The sequence below is a fragment of the Thamnophis elegans genome, chromosome 1 (assembly GCF_009769535.1).
Source record: "Thamnophis elegans isolate rThaEle1 chromosome 1, rThaEle1.pri, whole genome shotgun sequence".
NCBI classification, from domain to species: Eukaryota; Metazoa; Chordata; class Lepidosauria; order Squamata; family Colubridae; genus Thamnophis; species Thamnophis elegans.
The window spans coordinates 117,480,908-117,502,075 of NC_045541.1; the positions used below are offsets into that span (position 1 = coordinate 117,480,908).

At 39.4% G+C, this 21,168-nt stretch overlaps 1 protein-coding gene across 1 annotated transcript in view; it reads left to right on the forward strand.

Annotated features, from left to right (window-relative positions):
* LTK (leukocyte receptor tyrosine kinase) overlaps positions 1 to 21,168 on the forward strand; it is an 80,212-nt gene that overhangs the window by 43,306 nt on the left and 15,738 nt on the right. The window contains exons 12-22 of the mRNA XM_032213506.1: positions 2,101 to 2,278; positions 3,439 to 3,589; positions 5,310 to 5,441; positions 6,898 to 7,054; positions 10,362 to 10,544; positions 11,122 to 11,220; positions 12,244 to 12,396; positions 14,464 to 14,574; positions 16,804 to 16,990; positions 17,356 to 17,446; positions 18,724 to 18,788. Of these exons, the coding sequence (XP_032069397.1) occupies positions 2,101 to 2,278; positions 3,439 to 3,589; positions 5,310 to 5,441; positions 6,898 to 7,054; positions 10,362 to 10,544; positions 11,122 to 11,220; positions 12,244 to 12,396; positions 14,464 to 14,574; positions 16,804 to 16,990; positions 17,356 to 17,446; positions 18,724 to 18,788 (1,507 nt within the window). The remainder of the gene's footprint in view (positions 1 to 2,100; positions 2,279 to 3,438; positions 3,590 to 5,309; positions 5,442 to 6,897; positions 7,055 to 10,361; positions 10,545 to 11,121; positions 11,221 to 12,243; positions 12,397 to 14,463; positions 14,575 to 16,803; positions 16,991 to 17,355; positions 17,447 to 18,723; positions 18,789 to 21,168) is intronic.

Consider the following 21,168-nt stretch of genomic DNA (forward strand, 5'->3'; position numbering starts at 1 on the left):
TCCTTCAGGACAGAAAGAACAGGATAATTCTTAAATTAGCATTTTTTAAATTTTCAACCATATTTCCTGTATATCCTTATTTCCTTGGCATAAGTAGTCTTGTGGGTAATGCATGGGTAGAATTGTGAAGAATAGGCCTACTGTAATTCTAATTCAGCCCTAGAATGTATAACGTTTTGTACTGGAGCAATAATATTATGATATATTTTTCCCCCAATGTGAAGAGCAGATCATTTTCAGGAGTCTGACTGTGGTCCCTGAATTGAGACAATAATACAAGGCAAAAAAGTTAAATATTCCTGCCTGAGTTTCAGTCTGGTTCAAAGCTCCCATACATACCCCCTCTTTTGTTTTCTTTTCCAAACTTATTGACTTATATGAACTGAACTATGTCATGTTTGAATCAATGATTATTACTTACATTTTTATATAGATGTCTTAATTTTGTTAAAAAGAAGTAGTATGAAATCCAGTGTGTTATAGATGTATTATAGTTGCATCCTCCCAATGCAAGGGTGAGTTCTTATACCGGTCGGTACCAGTTCGCTGCACTCACTTCTCTCACTCACGTGCCAGCCACACATTGCCGGCGCATGCGCAGTTGACTAAATATTGTTCTGCACATGCGCAGAAACATGGCAACAATGGCAAAACAGACCAGGGAACCAGTTGAGGGGTGTGCAATTCCACTACTGGTTCAGCCGAACCGGGCTGAACCGGGAGCAACCCACCTCTGTCCAATGAGATGGTTATTAAAATACAAATATTTCTCAAAGTAGTTCCAGTTCAAGGGTTCATTGTTTTGGTTCAAAAATAATCAATCTATGCAATATTTTGTTTTTTAGTTATTATGATGAAACTAGCAAAGTAGAAATTGACATAACTTTTTAGGATTCCACCACATTTCAGGTTTTTTTATTTGATCATGCTCAACAAAGCTGCTACCATAAAGTCACTTTTACTTATTGTTTTTTTTTTCATTTGGTTTAGGTTGGGATCAAACTGTGATCAAAACATACATTTGATTTTTAACCAGTTTCCACATCAGCAGATTCAGAATCTTACATGATAATCAGGCTTGTCTCATCCAATGTCCTCTTAAGGTGGCCATTCTGGCTAAAATTTCATTGGAAAAGGAGTCAAAAATGAAAGAGAGCTTTAAATGGAGCAAGAAAGGAAGCAGTTCTGATATGAAGCTTTCCACAACCTTTAGTGCTGCTCAGGGGTGGGTTGCTGCCGGCATTACTGCCAGTTCGACGGTGCGCATTTACAACTAAAAAGGTCTGTGCCTGCGCAAAATATTAGAAAAGGGAAAAAAATTACATTTCTGCAGTGAAAATTGTTCTGCCCGTGTGCAGAACTGAAAATCAAGATGGCACCTCCATGGGAGAACTGGTTTAGGGGCGTAGCAGGCCTGGGTCGCTGCCGGTTCCAGCAACCAGGCCGCCAATTTACTACTGGTTCAGCCGAACCAGTCCAAACTGGTAGGAACCCACCTCTGGTGCTGCTTCATTGCCATAAGTGACAGAGCCATTCAAACCACTGAAAGGCTACATCTTGTGATCAGATAGCTGCTGAAAGCCTTTGGGTAGGAGAAAGTAGAGTTGCACAATCAAGCATGTGGTTTACTAGAAAGGCAATTGTACAGTGAAAGGTACAGTAGCGCATAAAGATGTAGACAACTGTGTTAATGCTAGAAATGCAAAATTATTACTAAAACATCCCCCAGAGGGGAAATGAATTTGTAGGAAGTGTGTGTGTGTGTGCACATACATACATACTGTAAAAAAAACCTTTCTACAGTAGTAAAAAAAACTTTTTCAGACAAAACTCTACAAAACACACACACAGAGAGACACGCAGATGTGTCTGAGTGTGTGTCTGTGTGTTTTGTAGAGTTTTAACATTGTACGCAACCCAAGAACTCCCCTGTTATAAGACGGCCCAATAAATTTAGCAAACAAGCAACTAGTGAGAAATCAAAAGCTGGACCTGCCGGAACAATGATACTTTTTTTTCCTTTTTATTATGTGTGAATACGGTCTGGGAAAGAAAGTGAAGCTGACATGCTACTCACAGCTCTGAATGTTTTTCTAACAGGAGAAACACCTGTTAATCTCTGGTGGTTTACAGCCTGTGGGGCTAGTGGGCCTCGAGGACCGACGCAAGCACAGTGCGATAGTGCTTACCACAACACCAATATGTCCGTGACTGTGGAAAAAGAGGGACATCTACGAGGGGTACAAATCTGGAAAGTGCCAGTGTCAAACCGATATACGTGAGTATCAATGTGATGAGATGAGGAAATAAGAATGCAAGTAGCCCTCGACTTACAACAGTTTGTTTAGCAACCATTCAAAGTTACACCGGCACAGAAAAGGAACTTATGATCACTTTTCACAGTTGTGACCTTTGCAGCATACGCAACAATGGAAGCGTGGAAACTGGCTATATTTATGACGGTTGCAGTGTCCCAAGGTTCTGCAATCCCCTTTTGCGACCTTCTGATAAGCAAAGTCAATGGGGTAGCCTGATTCACTTAACAACCGGGTTATTAAGTTAGCGACGGCAGGGATTCACGTAACAACTGAGGCCAGAAAAATTGTAAAATAGGTTGAAACGTAACAAACGTCTCACTTAATGACAGAAATTTTGTGCTCAGTTATGGTCATAAATCAAGGATGACTGACTGTTTATGTATTAACTTTTAAGCTGAGACATCTAATGGTACCTCCCATGAATCTAATCACTATGAGCAGTGGTCCAAGATTTTCTGAGAGCCGTAGTCCAGATATATCTGGAATAGTGGCAAAATGGATGGCAAACAAATATAATAAATAATTATAAGAATTCCCACCCTCACCCTGCTCATTTCAATACATTAGCCATGTAATATTTTCATTAAGACAGGGCATCGATTTTATTCCTACATTAAATATGCTGTATTTCCTATCAGTGTATTTTTAAAAAATACATAAAATCTGTAATGTAGGAATGAAAGATTTTGAAGGTGTTATATAATAAAACATGAGGAAGGAAAGAGAAGAAGAGGACAAGTAGTGAAGAATGAACTGTTGAGAAACCGAAAGAGCAGATCATTGTGGAAAAAATCTATGCCGTTACTAAGGGTCAACAACCTTAATGGCATATAATCCACCAATCACATTAAAGATGGGCTGGATGTTTGTTTTAGTTTGTTCATTCTTTTGTTAAATTTATTTGCCGCCTATGTCACCGTGGAGCTACTCTAGGCAGCTTAATTAAGATTGTAAAAAATAAAAAATAAAAATGAAAAGGCCTGTAAAAGTAAATAAAATAATAGAACAATAAAGTTAACAATGGCAAAGGAACAGAATGAGAACACATCAATATGATAACACCTTGGAGCCTCATTTTGAGCCAGGGAGTTTCTTCCTAACTGCTGTTACTCTTCTCCAGGATTTCAGCCTACGGAGCAGCTGGAGGGAAGGGAGCCAAGAACCACAACAAACGGTCCCATGGGATTTTTATCTCAGCTAACTTCCAACTGGAAAAAGATGAGCTCCTCTACATGTTGGTGGGGCAACAAGGGGAAGATGCCTGCCTAAGGGTGAGGCCTACACACTTTCCACTCCAAGCACTTGGTGCACTTTGAGATTGGGACAAAAGATTGATTGGGATATTTCACGAGTCAGCCTTCTCAATAATGATAGCTCCAAAATGAGAAATAGTACACAAAGGATTGCAAAGAAGAGTTGTTTTGGGGTGGGGGGGGTTGGCTTAGCTTGAAGTTCTGCCATCTTTTTGTTGAGTTTCCAATCAATGTCTTCTTTGTTGAACCTATAGACCAGGGGTAGTCAACCTTTTTATACCTACCGCCAGGGGTGGGTTTCTCGCCCCGTTCCAACCGGTTCGATTGGAACGGGGCCAGTGGCGTCCACGTGCATGCGCGGGGCGCACGCATGCGTACTAGCATCTGTGCGATGCTCCAGCTGCTTCTGGAGGATCACACAGGCATTGTATGCGTCCTGCGCATGCGTGGAAGTGCAGAACTCGTCAAAACCGGGTAAGGAGCGCGGGCAGGCGGCTGGGCCCTTCGCCGTTCCCTGAAGTTATTTACTTCCGGGTTCGCCAACCAATCGGTTCGCAGGGACCGCCGCGAACCGGTTGAAACCCACCCCTGCCTACCGCCCACTTTTGTATCTCTGTTAGTAGTAAAATTTTCTAACCGCCCACCGGTTCCACAGTCATGGTGATTTATAAAGGAGGGAAGTAAATTTACTTTATAAAATTTATAAACCAGAGTTACAGCAAACCCCTACCGCTCACCATGAAAGCTGGAACGCCCACTAGTGGGCGGTAGGGACCAGGTAGACTTCCACTGCTATAGACTGTTTTGAAATCTAATATTGATCAGCTCTGAATGTATTTTAAACAATTGTAATGGATACATTTGAGAGGGGTGGGGAATCTCTCAAAAGACAGAAAATGTTAAAAGTGGCATTTTTGCCTAATGTGAAGAATAAGTGAGCCCAATGTGTGTTCAGGATTTTTTTAAAAGTGCATATTCTCTGCAGTAGTAAATACATGCAATCATAATTCATTGATCACAAATATTGAAGCAGATTAATATCATTTTGGAATAGGGGTCCCTAACCCCTGAGTTGTTCGAAACTGGGCCCTGGAAGCAGCGGACAAGCACGCGCATGCATCCCCACTTGCACAAGCAGCAGGCGAGCGTGTGTGCATGTGCTCCATTTGCACAAGTGATAGTTTGTATGCCCACTGCTCATGCAAGTGGAGCTACATGCGTGCACATGTTGCCTGGGCAGAACTATCCCCTCTTCCCCCCCCCCTCCCCAGTCAGCAAAGCCGGAAAGGTTGGAGAAACTTTGTTTTAGAAGAATTCAGATTTCTATAATTAACATGTTGGATCAGTTCTGATGAAACCTGGGTTCAGGTTCATATACAGTCACTGAAGCTCATTGGTTGATTTAGATCAGGTGGCACGCTCAGTCTTCCAGCTACATTCTCAAGTAATTCCTAGCACTTTAACTCCAATCTGGGATTTCCCCCACTTTATTCTCATTAGCTGCAGATGTCTACCATAGGTTCCCACCTGTAGTTAATCATTGCTCAGCATCGCATTGTGATACAACTAAAAAAATGGCTTCCGGAACTATTTCATTGAGCTCCTGGAATAAGGGAAAATCTAAATCTATCAACCAACTAAATCAAAGATTCAAGGAGAAATATTTTCAGTTGTCTGTGTATTTAAATAAAAATGTTCTTCAGATTTTCATTTTTTTTTCTCCCCTCTGCTCTTTCAGATTAATTATCACACTAAGCAGATTTGCCTGGGGGAATCCTCAGAAATTGAAGAAGAATACAAAAAAGCGAAGGGACTGACTGAATGGGCTGGAGGAGGGGGCGGGGGTGGAGGAGCCACCTATGTATTTCGAGTAAGTGTTCATGATCTCTTGCAAGCAATTACTAAGGACTGCTAGCAATTATTTAGCAATAGCTAGCTATAGTTAACAATATTTAAGGGCCAATTGAAACAGCTTCCCATCTGGAGAATATTTAACCATAGTGGTGCAAACATTATTGAGTTCTAGGCAATGGAGAGAGAGTCATTGCAATGGGGGATATCAAAATGTTCATTGCTGAAATGCTTAGCAGCTGATAAATGATATGGCCCCGGATTGAAACCTCCACCACGCAGTCCTAAAACAGCCCAAGACAATTTGAATTATGAATGACCCCTGAGTTAACATTGAGTTAACATTTCCTGCCCTTTTCCTTTTGTTGTCCTTCTCTTCTGAATCATTTTGAATGGTTACCATTGCTGTTCAAAAGAATAGAGTTAATTGGTAGCATATCAACTTCATTGGCAAGGTTTCCTTCAAAGATTTCTGGGGTGGTTTGCTGAAAATGCTGAGAAATCTTCAGTATGGAAGGTGCTTTTTTTTTTCAAGAGGCAACTGTACTGTCTTGTTTTTCTTTGAAGACATTTCATTTCTCATCCAAGAAGCTTCTTCAGTTCTGACTGGAGGATGGGGAATAGAAAGATGTATACTCCTTGCAGACAACTGGCCATTTGCATTCTTTTAGTGAGTTGTTGAGGCCACTTGGAGGCTTTTCTGTGTCGTCAGGGTCACCTGAGTGGTGGAAATGGATGTGGAGCCTTCTTGGAACTGTTGAAAGGACCTCAAAGAAAAACCAGAAAGTCCAGTTGCCTCTTGAGGGGAAAAAAGCACCTTTGGGACAACCATGAACTGGATGAGTGAGATTTTCCATAGATGTTCAGTATGGCACTTATTAGAGTTCCTCAGACAGAGAGAATATTTTAAGCCAGATCAGACCATTGTTGGTCCCGCAACAGCTGAAAGGCTATCGCTTTTCCTAGCCCTTCCTAAACTTTGTTCTAGAAAGCTTGAATAGAAAGCTTGAGGAGCCACGGTAGCACAGTGGTTAAAGTGCAGTACTGCAGGCTACTTCTGCTGACTGCCAGGTGACTGCAATTTGACAATTCAAATCTCATCAGGCTCAAGCCTTCCATCCTTCCCAAGTAGGTAAAATGAGGACCCAGGTTGTTGGGGAAAAAAGGCTGACTCTGTAAACCACTTAGAGAGGGCTGTACAAGCACTGTAAAGCAGTATATAAGTCTAAGTGCTATTGCTATTGAAATTACGTGACTTGACCCTCCTGATTTTAGAAGCAGGCCTAAAACGATTCAAGAGTTACTGGCAACACTGCTTGCCTCTCGGGCCAAAGAATGTCAGCTATTCCAGTCAAGTTTTTATTCCTGTTTGGGGTTTTGTTTTGCTTGGTGCTTGACTTTGAACCTTCGATGTTTCCTTAATGTTTCCTTGTGTTTGTGTGTGTGTGTATGTGTGTGTGTGATTTCTTGAGCAGCAGAAGGATGGAGCTTTTGAACCTTTGCTTGTTGCGGCAGGGGGTGGAGGAAAGGCTTATCTGAAGGCGCAGGAGAGCGCCCTGGACGATGCGTTCTTGGAACAATATGTGAACAGCTCGGCAATACCTGGGGTCAATGGGAGAACTGGAGCAGCAGGTGAGGATCTGCTCTTGATAAGGGGCCAGCAGCTGGGTAAACAACATCTATTGACATTATATAAAGCGAAGATACTTCACAGGAAATGAATTAGCATGAGACTTATATACCGTATGCTAATTTTACGTTTGTAGATGCAAACCTAGGCCAGTTAGAACTTATTGTCGCCTTGGGGGTCTCCCTTGAAACTTAAAAGAATACAAAGACAACAGACTGAATGTTAAGCATTTGAAGTATGCTGTATTAAGGTGAAGATTTATTGTGGGTTACAATATGTGCAACTACATGCATGCTGAATCAATATTTTTCATAACCTGAAAGCTTTTGCAAGAATAGGCATGCTTAGTAGTCTTTAAGAGTGGTGGCTCAATGGCTAAGATGCTGAGCTTATCAAACAGAAAGGTCAGCAGTTCGGCGGTTCAAAATCCCTAGCGCCATAAGTTTGACACTCCTGCTATAGAACATATCACAGTTATTTTTTTAAAAAAAAGATTCCTGCCAAATCTAGCCATCAAGTTCTGTGCTTTTAACACTTCATTATATATGGGAAGAAGGGACACGGTGGCTCAGTGGCTAAGATGCTGAGCTTGTCGACCAGAAGGTCAGCAGTTCAGTGGTTTGAATCCCTAGCCCCATGTAATGGAGTGAGCTCCTGTTACTTGTCCCAGCTTCTGCCAACCTAGCAGTTCGAAAGCATGTAAGATGCAAGTAGAAAAATAACCACCTTTGGTGGGAAGGTAACAGCATCCCATGCACCTTCGGTGTTTAGTCATGCCGGCCACATGACCATGGTTCACCGACAAAACCACGCTCGACTAAACCGCGCCCGACTAAACCGCGTCGCTGACGTCATCAACAGGGCAACAACGGCACGGAGACAGAAGCACGCTGTAAACCCTAAACCTAAAATTAATACCTAAACCTAAACCTAACCCCCCTAAACCTAATCCTAAACCTAACCCTTAACCTAACCCTAAACCTAATCTTAACCCTTAACCTAACCCTAAACCTAACCCTAACCCTTAACCTAACCCTAAACCTAACACTTACCTTAAGTTGAATCGGCTTGCTTTCAAAGCGCTATTTAAAGCGCCCTTCTTTCTCCGCGCTGGCTGTTGTCGCCCTGTTGATGACGTCAGCGACGCGGTTTAGTCGGGCGCGGTTTAGTGAAGCGCGGTTTTGACGGGTCACGCATGACCACAGAGATGTCTTCGGACAGTGCTGGCTCTTCAGCTTTGAAATTGAGATAAGCACCACCTCCCAGAGTCGGGAACGACTAGCACATGCTGGTATGTGCGAGGGGAACCTTTACCTTTATCTTTAGTAATCTTTAAGATGCTTGTGAGTTCTTTTTATTGTCATGGTCCTTTCCATATCACTCTGAAATTTACTCTTGCCATTATTTTCCAGCTCTTTTCTCAGATTGGTTCCAGTTTGCCATTCTTTCTTTTTGAAAATCCTGGTATTTTAGTTGTTCTTAGCTGAAAATGTGTCCTATGTTCTTTATACTGTGGGAAGCTAAGGTGGTATCCAAGGATGTATACCCCTAATTTTTGCCCCACAACCAGACTCTGTGAAGTAGGTTGGGTCAAGAGAGAATGACTGGCTCAGTTACCCCTTAATGCAATGCATAGGAGAAGATTTTCCAGATGAAGCCCACGGCATTGATTGTTCTCCATGTGTGAAATTCTTTTTCAGAGCATTGATATACTTACTGGGCAATTTTTTTGGTTCTTCACCACTGTCCTGAAAATTTCTCTCCTCACTGGGCAATTAAACTTAGAAGAAAGCTTCCTTCAGCACCAAAGAAAGCATTTCTTTAGCTTTGTGTGAGAAAGAAAATATTCAGGGGCCATCACAGCACGCAGGGAGCTAGAGATGAATTCTTCCTTCTCTGCCTGAAAATTCCTCACATTAGATTGCAATGAAACTTAGAAAAATAACTTCTTAAAGTTATGTTTATTTCCCTATGCTTTATTATCCTTTAATGTGCAGTTTAGCTTGCTACATTGGGATTTTCTGAGGCTTGTAGCACTGGGGAAGGATAATTGACCTTGACCAGCATAACAGCAGTTGTCCAAAACAGGAATTAAGCTTTAAAAAAAATGTTCTTAGACTTTTGGAAGTAGACTCAAGGAATGGGAATCTTGGCAATCTTCATGATTGTTTGATGGTCCAGTGTTAGCACTGGAAATTGGAGGAACAGCTAGGCCCACTATATCTACTTTATAAAATCTAATTGATTGTGAAATGGCATCAGCAGATACCCATTCCCATATACAGATATCAAATAAAAAACGTTTTTGTGCCCTTAGTGGTCATTCAGATATTTGCAGCCTAAATGTAGCAGCCCTAAGGAACAATAGCCATACCTAAAGTTTCATGGATTATAGAGGTAATCCCTGCATGTTTTAGGCATGGAAATAAATACGCTGGGTAAGTTTTGGAAAACTAAGTTAAAAATAATTATATGCATATCACGCGCACACACACACACACACACACACACACACAATTTTATATAGATAGATAGATAGATAGATAGATAGATAGATAGATAGATAGATAGGTATGCCCAAATATGGGAGGATGTTTACTGCTTCCATTCTCTGTCCATCGATTCGTCACAAGAGACCATCCAGACAGAAACCCAATATTTTTACTGTTGCCTTTTTGTTACATTTGTGTTGTATTTGTGCTGATAAATAAATAAAGGGAGACTAGTATAGATCTATACTAGTCTCCCTTTATTTATTTATCAGCACAAATACAATATATTTGTACATATATAAAATGTGTGTGAGAGAGAGGGGGGAGAGGGGGAGGGAGGGGAGGAAGAGACAGAGACAGAGAGAACATTATAGAAATGTAAACTATTTGTTTTTCATTCCTGTAATGGTATCAGGTGCAAACAACCTCATTCACATATGAAAGGTTCAAATTGATTATTTTATTATATAATACAAGACTCTCCCCAGACTGCCTGACTTCTCTTGGGACAGAGAAGGCTCCATGGAACTTAGGAGAGGTCAGCCCTAGGTCTCCTGCACCTGCACAAGGATTCAAGGCTAATTCCCCATTTGATCCCTCCTCCTTGCCTGGCTTGTAGTTCTCCAACAAATGGAACCCCATAATTTATAGCACGGAAATTGTACAATAGCAAAATATTGGAAATAGCTTATAGATGCTTACATTAATGTTTGTTAATTTGTTTTTAAAATATATGTATTTGTATCTATTGGTGAGTTCTAACTGATGTGCAATTTCTACCTGTTTATATCATTATCTTTCTCTTCACATTGTACAGGGGGAGGTGGTGGTTGGGAAGATATTACTCAGTTTCCCTGGGCTGGAAAATCACTTCTGGAAGGTGGAGAAGGTGGTGAGGCCTGCCAACAAGCATTAGAGAAACTCCAGTGGGCCACTTCTGGTGGTTTTGGTGGTGGTGGAGGAGCTTGTACATCTGGTGGAGGAGGAGGAGGCTACAAAGGTATAAAATGTAGTTTATATCAAGTTGAACCTTCATTTTTTTCCAAAATTATTGTGTTGCCCCATGTCCAAGGCATCCACAGTAAAAAGAAATGGAGAATGTTATATCTAGAAAACATGATTTCATATTAACTTATTAACCTGCGTAACATTAGCTATCTGAACAATTTAGTTCTCATCATTGATAGTGCCGAAGCAAATAGTGTGTACTTGCATTCATAGCCAATGTATTTTCCATTTCTGATAAACCGTTAGGAACATATTCCCAGTAATGTTTTATCATTTGAGAAAACCAAACCCATAAAAAATTTGAGGGTGTAGCAAAACTAAATATGTAGTGCCACATTTGTCCAGGAACTCAAATAGTACATTTAGAATGAAGAGACAAGATTCTACTTAAATCTATTCCGAACCATAGAATAAAAATAATTTCCAGCAAATTTCAGGAGAAAAAAGAACAGCAGTGTAATCTCAGTACAAAGAATGAAATTTAAATATTTTAGTTTGGATCACTTGGCAAGTAGACAAGCTACGGATCCCTGTAGCCTGCAAAATATGTCTCTTTGTTTTTTTTGTAGGTGGACATGCTTCTGAAACAGATGACATTACAGCTGATGGGCAGTATGGGGAATCCTTTGTAAATCCAATGGGGGAGATCTTCTTGAGCCCTCTGGCAGGTCAGATGTAGTTCCACATCTGGGACTATCATTTATCTTATCCTTCAAGTATATTGATCTATTCACATGTTCCTTTTGTATCAACTCTTAGGACTAAAGGAGGATTAGGGAGATTAGGGGAAGTACAGAGATTCAACACCACATAAGAATGATGCCATTTATCTGTGAACTCTACTTATATCTACTTGTATCAATATAATGGAATCATTTTTATGGCATTATCCAAACAGATTAAAAATGCTTTCAGTTCTTCTGACACATTAATATGTCGCAGCATGCTTGACGCTCAAATTCAGTCACCCCAGAAGCTGCTTATGCAGTTTGTGCCAATGTGGCAAGTGCTGGCATGCAGGAATATTCCATAATTTGAATTATTTTCCATAGTAAATATATTTTCCCAGGTTGAAAAAATACATTTTTGATTTAATCAAAGTAAGGTAGAACTCCATACTTAAATGACTAAAAGATTTGTGTATGGCATGAAAATTTTCAATTAGAATCTACTTTAGAATGCTCTTCAGTTAATGAAATGTACTGCTGTAATTAATATGTTTATGTTTAAGAGGCCACAAGCTTCCCCCCCCCCCTGTTGAAATCACAGAAAGCCAGTATGGCATGTTGGCTAAGAAATTCTGGGAGCTGAAATTCATACATCTTTACAATCCTGAGGTTGAGCAACATTATACTAAAGCATCTGTGACAGATGACCAACCTCTCTCTGTTTGACAATTTTTAAATAAAGAGAACTCACCCCACCATGTGGCAGCCTGTTCTACTGATTGATAGCTTACATAGTCAGTAATCAAAGCGAATGTCTTTGCCTACCATAGTTTTTAGTTCTGCATTGGAAAAATATTCTTCTGTAGCTTTCAAGATGTGCCCTTATTATTTATCAGATAGAAAATCTACTGAGGAAATGTCTCTTGTTTCTTAGCATATTAAACCTGTACCCCTTTTTAGAGATGTGCTTTTCAGAAACATTTGAACTATAATTTCCATCCTTTCCTTCTTTTCCTCCTTTAGTTATGGAAAGTCACGGTGAAGTAGTCATTGAAGTCTATGTGAATTGCAGCCATTGTCAGTCAGGTATCTGCAAACAAGAGCCTGGCAGTCACTTACCTGTCTGTATTTGTTCAGCGGGGGCCATCTTGGCTAATGACAACGTTTCCTGCACAGGTAAAATATGAAAAAGGGTTTGCAAATAAAATGTTCTATTTCTTGCTTTCCCCAAGATTCACCACTATCAGATCAAAGACACAATAACCAGTCATCCTTTTTCCTAAGGAATGCCTCTAAAATTATACATTAAACTATTCATTTTGTTTTATTTATGGTTTGTGGTATGCGTTTATTTATTATCAATTAATTTAATTTAAATGGAACATTATCTCAACAAATGACTTTATTTTTTAATTTATAACCACCTTTATTATTTTTTACAAATAACTCAAGGCAGTGAATATATCCAGCACACCAGTGGTGGGTTCCTACCGGTTCGGACCAGTAGTTTGGTGGACTGGGTCGCTGGAACTGGCAGTGACCCAGGCCTGCCACGCTCCCGAACCAGTTCTCCTGGCGGCACCATAGGCAGTGCCATCTTGTTTTTTGCTTCTGCGCATGCGCAGAGCAATTTTAGTTGTACTGCACATGCACTCACAGCGCATCCCTAAGCGAACCAGCAGTAGTCTCTACCGGAACCCACCCCTGCAGCACACTTTCTTCCTCCTATTTTCCCCACAAAAACAAACCCTGTGAGATGAATTGGACTGAGAGAGTGTGTGATTCTGTATTGTTGCGTTCTAATTGTTGTCAGCTACTTGTGACTCTGAAGAGGTAGCATCTAAGTTTTAAAAGTAACAAGTATTAATAGCAAATAGATATTTACTATATTTATTTAAAAATGTGTGGTAAAACTATGTAGTTTAAAGATCCCTTGACAATCCCATTGAACTAAACTCCCCAGGATTTGAGGGTGAACAGTGAGGTTAACTACGGGCTGTTCGTAATTTTTGCATTACATGCTTTTTTCCAGTCCATGAAGCAGCATTAAAATATGCTGCTGTATTTTTCACTGGTCTATTGCTAAGTGTCAGCGTCCCAAATAACATGCAGAATTAAATCAGAGTCCAAGGCAGAGCTATCCTTAAAGTTCCAATGTAATAAGACAGGCATGTTGGCAACGGCTATGGATAGCTCTGCCTTGGACTCTGATTTAATTCTGCATGATATTTGGAACGCTGCCATTCCCAATGTGGGGCTTGAACCCATGACCCGGAGACTAAGCTTGTTTGTCCTTGCAACCAGGATAGCTATATGTGCTCTCAAAGCTTTAATCTGGAATATTTAAGGGAAGAAATTATTGAACTCTTATAGTATCATTATAGTACCTGCCAGTAGGAAAAAAGCAACCAACCACTGCTTTTAATGGAAGAGGCAAATTTTGATATTTGGTTAGACCAACACCTCCTGGAAGCTTTATTGGGCAGGACTCACCAGCTGCCTTGCTATAATACTGCCTCCCCTTTCTCTCTCCCTTCCCACCCCTTTTCTTGCCAGCCCTGCCGGTTGGAAGGGACCTTAGAGGTCTTCTAGTCCAACTCCCTGTTCAAGCAGGAGACCTGATACCACTTCAGTCAAGTGGCTGTCCAGTCTTTTCTTAAAAACCTCCTGTGATGGAGCATCCACAACTTCTATAGGCAACTTTTCCACTGGTTAATTGTTCTCCCTGTCAGGAAATGTCTCCTAGTTTGCTTCTCTCCTTGATTAGTTTCCATCCATTGTTTCTTGCCTTGTTTCTGGTGCTTTGGAAAATAGGTTGCCCCCTCTTCTGTGTGAGAGCCATTGGAACACTGTTATCATGTCACCTCTAGTCCTTCTTTTCCCTAAGCTAGACAAACCCAATCTTATTAATTTATTATAAAATAATATAACATAAGTAATTATTTATTATAATTGATTTATAAATGTATTTATACTATTGTTAGTTCACCTACAGCCCATCCTTTTTTCTCTACATTATATCTAGTAATTTGGGAACACATTTTTGCCCCCAGTCTTTCTTCTTTCAGTTTTCTATCACAAGGAATTGTCCACATTCTATTTATGAACTTCTTCTTAGATGTTAGGGTGAAAAGGAAGTGCTGGACTAGACTCTTGCTCTAACTCAGTGATTGGGCTTTATTAGAAACCCTGTTTAAAGTCCTAAACTGAAATTTAAACGCTTACATCTCGTGTTTTGTCTAGTTATCCGGGAACCCATTCCAGAAGAGCACTTGCCTCTTCCATTCCTCTTGACAGTGATTGCTGTGATTGTGGTGCTTGTTATGATTCTCACTTGTGGTAGCCTATCAATTGGTAAGTTGCATCTGCTATATTTTGTGCATATCTGAATTCATGTGTTCACATCTCAGGCCTTTTTAAAGGATTTATGTAGGTTCTCGGGAAGGAAGGTTGAAAAACTAGAGACAGTCTATAAAACAGTGGTTTGGTTCCAGATTAGCACTTAATAATGTTTTGTTTGTGTTGGAGGATGAGAGTTGAGGTGGGGGGGGGGGGGCGGGGACAGATTTTTCCTTCCTGTGCAGATTGCTGTGGCTTCTTGAAAAGTTTCTTCAGAAGACCATTAGAACTACAATGGAGATAGTGGGAGAGAACGCACAAAAAGAACCAGAATTTAACAATTTATCTCCCTCCATCACCAAGAGGTCCCCACTGGATCTCAGTTCTTTTCATGTTTGAAAGCAAGTTTGAATCCACCCAGTGGTGGGTTTCAAAAAATTTTAGAACCTCTTCTGTAGGTGTGGCCTGCTTTGTGGGAGTGGCTTGCTGGCCATGTGACTGGGTGGGCATGGCATGCCAGCCATGTGACTGGGTGGGTGTGGCCAACTTGTAAAATGTGGTGAAACTCACTTAACAACACTCTTGCTTAGCAACCAAAATGTTAGCTCAGAAACTCTGGCATTTGAAGCACACAAGTCTTAAAGCTGTCAAGTTACAAGACCCTTGCACCCCTAACCCTTTAGAAAAAAAACCCCAGAAAAAACCCCTCTCGCTCTTCATCTTGATGATGTGCGGACGGGCGGAGGAAGGGAGCTGGAACCGGTTCTAAACAGCTCTGTAGATTTGTGGAACCTCTTCCATAGAAGAGGTTAGAATTTTGTTTTTGGGAGAGTAAGGTGAACACTTCAAAGGAGCATGATCAACTTGCTTTCACATGGAGCTGCAGTCTCATTGAACTACTAGATTTGAAAAAATGTAATCAGGGACAAAGGATTCCTAAAAAGCACTAAATTGGTTGAACAAAGATACACATAACTTACATATTAAACATTTTATTTGAAACATGGGAATGGAATAATTGAAAGCATGTGAAGTTTCCTGATTTGTCCTCAGTTTGTTAGTGTGAATAAGACAGTTGTAACATTAGCCAAGTGAGTTGGCTATTTAAAGCACTATGTTAAATACCATGGAAGGACAGAAAATGGCTAGTTATTTACTTTGTAATTTCAATATTTTCATTGTAAGAGATGATACTTATAAAACAGGGTTTCCTCTTTCATATGCCAAAATACTTGGTTTTGTAACCTATGCATTTTGATTTGGATCCAGGAGGAGTTATTCATTGCATAATGCGGTGGGTGATAAAGAATTGCCTTGTTCTTTATTTTAATATTATAAAATATCCAGTGAAGCAAGGCGATGCTTTATTGTTCCATTTGGGATGAATGTCATTCAAAACCATGTGAGGAAACATGGCTTGATTTGCCAGCTAATCCAAAGAGATTCAACATTTCAGTGGACATAGGCGTCAGAAAGACAACAGCTGTGATATATAATATTTGTGTCTGTGTCTCTTTCTGTCTTTGTATGTTTCACACTGATGAGTTTTTCATCTTACAGTCTTTTTTTGATGAGTAAGGGAAATAATTCAGTCCATCTGTAGTTAAAATCTCATCTTTGGTTTTCAAGCCTAGGCAAATGTTTTAGAAGAGCTTTCTGATTAAATAAGCAAACACACTTTTCTTCTAAAAGGAGCTACTTAATGTTTAAATCCATTTGCAGCCATGTATGTATTTCTGTGTGGTATATTTAATCCACCATCTGCTTCACAGTCCCCTTTAAGTCACCCCTGAGAGTTGTGTTTGCGAAGGCTAAATGTTGAGTACAATGGGTTTTTTTCCCTGAATTTTTTGCTTCACCCTGAGAGGAAAAGTCTTGTAATTTGAAGCCTGCCATTGTACCGTATTATACCAATTTCTTAAGCAACCATGAATCCCACAGCTTGCTGTAGAATTAGAACTCATTAAAAAGTGTAATATTTCAGGAATTGGGTTATTCCTCTCACCAATATGACTGTATCTGCTCTTAACCAGGTCACAGTCTAAAAACATTTGTATGTTGCCTGATCAGTTAAAAAAGCTAACTTGTAATTCTGCAAAAAATATAGTAACACAATTTAAAAATACTAACGAAGAGAAGTCTAAAAAAATTTGAGACAGGCGTTCTGGAATGTCATATCTGTTGTTCACATGGTTTAATTTCTTCTCTTTTTGTCTCAGATTCTCATTCATGTTTTCTTTTCAGTTTATCATCGAAAGAAAAAGATGCTAGAAGGAACCAGAGCCCATCTGCAGAATCCAGATTATAACCTAAGCAAAATCCGTACTTCTACCATCATGACAGATTATAACCCCAATTACAGCTTTGCAGGAAAAACGGCCACTCTCAGTGAACTTAAAGAGATTCCACGAAAGAATATTTCTCTACTTCAGTAAGATTTAGCTGCATTGTGTTCTTGCTAGCATTTGGACACACACTTATAATTGTGTTGCAGGAAAGAAAACCTGAGTTCAGTTAGAGAACCCTAAATCCAAGCAATTGTTTTGTGGGGAAATGCTACTGCTATCATGCATGTTTCATCAACAATGCTTAATTTGTGTGTGTGTGTGTGTGTGTGTGTGTGTGTATACAGACACACATACACACTCACATACACACAAACATACTAATATAATGCACATTTCCAATAATTCCTAGATCTTTCAACTTTTTGTAGTCAAAAGTGTTTACTTGGTGTAGATACGGGTAGTGTCCATAGTACCTGAATGTGTGTTTTTGTTTTCTACCTCCCTTTAGGGAACTTGGACATGGGGCATTTGGTGAAGTTTACAAAGGAACAGTAGTAGGAATCACAGGAGATTCCAGTCCTCTACAGGTGGCTATCAAGGTTAGTGTCTTCAGCTAATGTTAGCTGAGTTTGACTCTTGATAACTTCATGGACACATGGGTACCTATTGCCTTTGGCGATTTTTTAGAACTTTCTAACATGGTCTTTAGTCTTCAGATTTCATGGAGAATGTGTTATCCAGGAACTAACCATATCTGATCTTGCTTATTTTTTCATGATTAATCACAATTAGTACTATCTCTCATCACAACTAATGACTTTTACATTCTTTTTGTTTTCTTTATTTCTGAAATGTTATGTGATGTGGCATTGTGACAAACATCTGAACAGTTTTCAATAGAAAACAATGCAGAAGCAGTATGCTCCATCCCATATTTGGGTAGACTAGGTTGCCCTGATTAAAAAACACACACTTAATCTCCTCCCTGGTAAAGTTGACAAAGTGAGGAACACCCATGGCTTAGAGGTTAATACATTTACCTAATATGCAATCAGCCCGGTTTCAAATCCCAGAAGGGTATGGCTAGCTGTTGAGAGCTAAATAGCTTGAAATAAATCTATACTAGTCTCCCTTTATTTCTTTGTGGGTAAATATAAATTTAACCCAAAACACTTCATTGCGAAAGCAACTGTCTGCTCCTGGATTGGGGCTGAAAGGCAAAGTGGAAGCAGTATGCTTCAGCCCATATTGGGTAGACCAGGTTGCCTTGATAGAAAAATACTTAATGTGAGTATCTTACAAGGAACCATAGCACTGTGCACCAAAAAGCAAAAGCCATGCTAAACAGTTAAAAGAATAGAAGCAATTGAAACTGATGGATGTGTTTGAAAAAGTATGAATAAGCAGGGCATACTTAGCCTGACATCAAAAATATATAAAAAGTAATGCCAATGAATTGTTTAAAGAGGACATTTCTAAACCAGATGGCATCACCAAAAGATCCTCTCTATTCCCACTCAACTCTATTTTTCCCCTTTAATTACTCAAACAATCTCCTATATTTGTACCGCCGTGATCTGAATTGGAAGGTAAATGGTGGCAGATAATGAGCATCTCTCTGTGTTATATCTTGCGTATCAGAGGCATTTAGTTGACATCAATTCTATAACCATGTTTTCAGGATTTGTTTTACATGGTTTATTCAAACCATTGGGTTTCAATTGGGTTTCAATTTTGTTAGTTTTCAGGGTGAGAAGTAGTATAACAAGCACAACCAACATGTTGTCTTAATAAACAAGAATTCTGCCTTCCCATTTTCTCCTAATGGTAATCTTCCTTTGCAATGGATTCATGTTTTTCATTTTCATTTCAACAGACATTGCCAGAAATTTCCTCAGAGCAGGATGAGATGGATTTCCTAATGGAAGCACTGATAATCAGGTGGGTTTTAAAACTTTCTTGTTAGACAGGATTGTAGGTTAACATGGTGAACAAGACATAACTAAAAACCTGTCTCAAGAGACTTGATTTGAATTTCATTTTAGCAGCACCAATTTTAAAAAGAAAGTAATAAGGTATGCATGATACACATATAGCCACATATACCTAGTTCTGTTCCAGAAACTGCCAGTTGGTAATAGAGCTTTTAAGAGTGTTTCTATAGAAATTCTAACTTCACAGTGTCCTGAAAGAAGCTAGTGAGCAAAAGCTTGCAGGCTGCTGAAATCTAGTTTTATATATTGACTGTGCAATTGAGACTTACACTCATTCAACTTTTGTACGTACTGAGGACTTCCGGTGGGGACATGGCAAATTACATATCTCTAAAGGAGTAGAAACAGCATTGCGGTGAAGTTGGTGACCAAATATGGGTTTTCTGGCCAGCCAAACTCTCTGGATAATGTGGGAAAAGGCTGTTGTTTTGACATCTTTAAAGAAGACATGATAGAACAATTTGATTTTAGGACACTACAAGAAACCAAGAAATCAAAAGGAAATAAAGATTACAATTAAAGAGGAAGAATATTTAATGTATCTTACACAGAATGGAGCAAAATACTTTAATATTGGATGTGTTGGAGGATATGTTTGAATACTGGACCCAGAAATTAATTTTAGGAATATCTACCTCTATAGATAAACTGTGTTTAAAGGATGTTATGGAAGAGGAACAAGTTTTACTGAACAAGATTGAGACCAATCTGAAAGTGATGATAAGCTGTAAGAATAATTTGGAAAAAGATACTATACTGGATTTGCAAATGAAACCAGCTAATGTATTAATAATTACAAGGGATACACAAAACGCAAACCAAAAGAATGATAGGAATGACTCTCCTGTACTGGATTTACAGAAGAGACTTTTAAAAGTTCTGAAGGATTTGTGAGAAGGGACAAAGAAAAAAATAAACAAAGTCTAGGATATGATTTGAAGGGATTAAAGATCAAGACTGTTAAAGATAAAAGAAAGGAATATAAAGTGAATTTATTTGATCAAGGTTAAAACTGATACCTTGTTATTTCTGATAACCATGGATTTTTGCTGATCAAGACTTAATGAGGAGGTTTGAAGGCTCTGATAAGATATGGAATGAAGAGATTATCTGCCATATTTTAAGAGAAGATAATAAGTTCTTAAAATTGTTTATACTGTTGTGATGGGGAAGTCTTTCTTTATATACTATATTTCTTTTCTTTTTTATTATACTTTCACTGTTATATTTTACTCTTTTCTGTTCTGTTTTTTTTCTTTTTCTCTCTATGCAAATTTCATTTTTTCATTTTATTTTGTTTTTTGTAGTTTTTATTAATTTTTATTGTACTACTGCAATCTTCAGTACAATTATTATTAAAAATCAAAATATGTACATATAATCTTTCATTTCCAATACATGACTTTTGGATAGTGGGCAAAAATTATCTAATACTGAGAGGTCCAGAGATGACTTTTTAGATATTATCAATATGATCACTGCTAATATATTTCTTTCAAAAAATCTCATGAGGTTCGATTGGGAACTTCAGCCATCCTTAGTAGAGGCCCAACTAAATAACTAGTTGGCCATCTTATTCCTGTCCTTTTGAATTTAAAGTCCATTACTTTCATGTATGGTCACACAGGGAAGGATCATCTAATTCGGGTGTTGATAACGTGTGGCTCCCAAGCCGCATGCAGCTCTTTTGTCCCCCTGCTGTGGCTCCCTGTTGGCTGGCTGGCCCTGCCCATCGCCCTCCCCTCCCAGTCTCTCCTTGTGTGGCCTGAGAAGAGTAAGGGCAATGGAGACTTGCTCCATATTCCAGACCAGGAGGGAAACGCTCCTGTACTTGCCTCTCACCCCATGGGCACTTCTTCAGTTGCTATTTAATCACTCTGTATTCAGGTGTCCTTTTAACTGGGTCAGGATTCAGTAAGCGTCCATATAGTTTTATTGCCAATATTAAATATTTTTCCGCTGCTTTCTTCTAAGATGTTTTTTAACTTCCCGATTCCTGGTTGTCTCATATCTAAATATTATTTACATGTGACTTTCTTCAGCTTTTCAAGGTCATTCTGGTCAGATACATCTTCTCCACCTAGACAGTGTTATTTGTGTGGTGCTTAAGGTATGAAGGAAGAGTCAGAAAATAAATACTACCATTATGCAGAGCTTCTGCCTACCATGCTGACTGTTGGATCTATAGACCAACACATCTTGAGTCTCTGGCTATAGCAGTGATGGCAAACCTTTTTAAACATCGAGTGCCCAAACTGTGCATGCATGCATGCATGCCCAAACTGAAAGGTGTGTGTGTGAATGCAGATATGCATGGTCATGCGCAC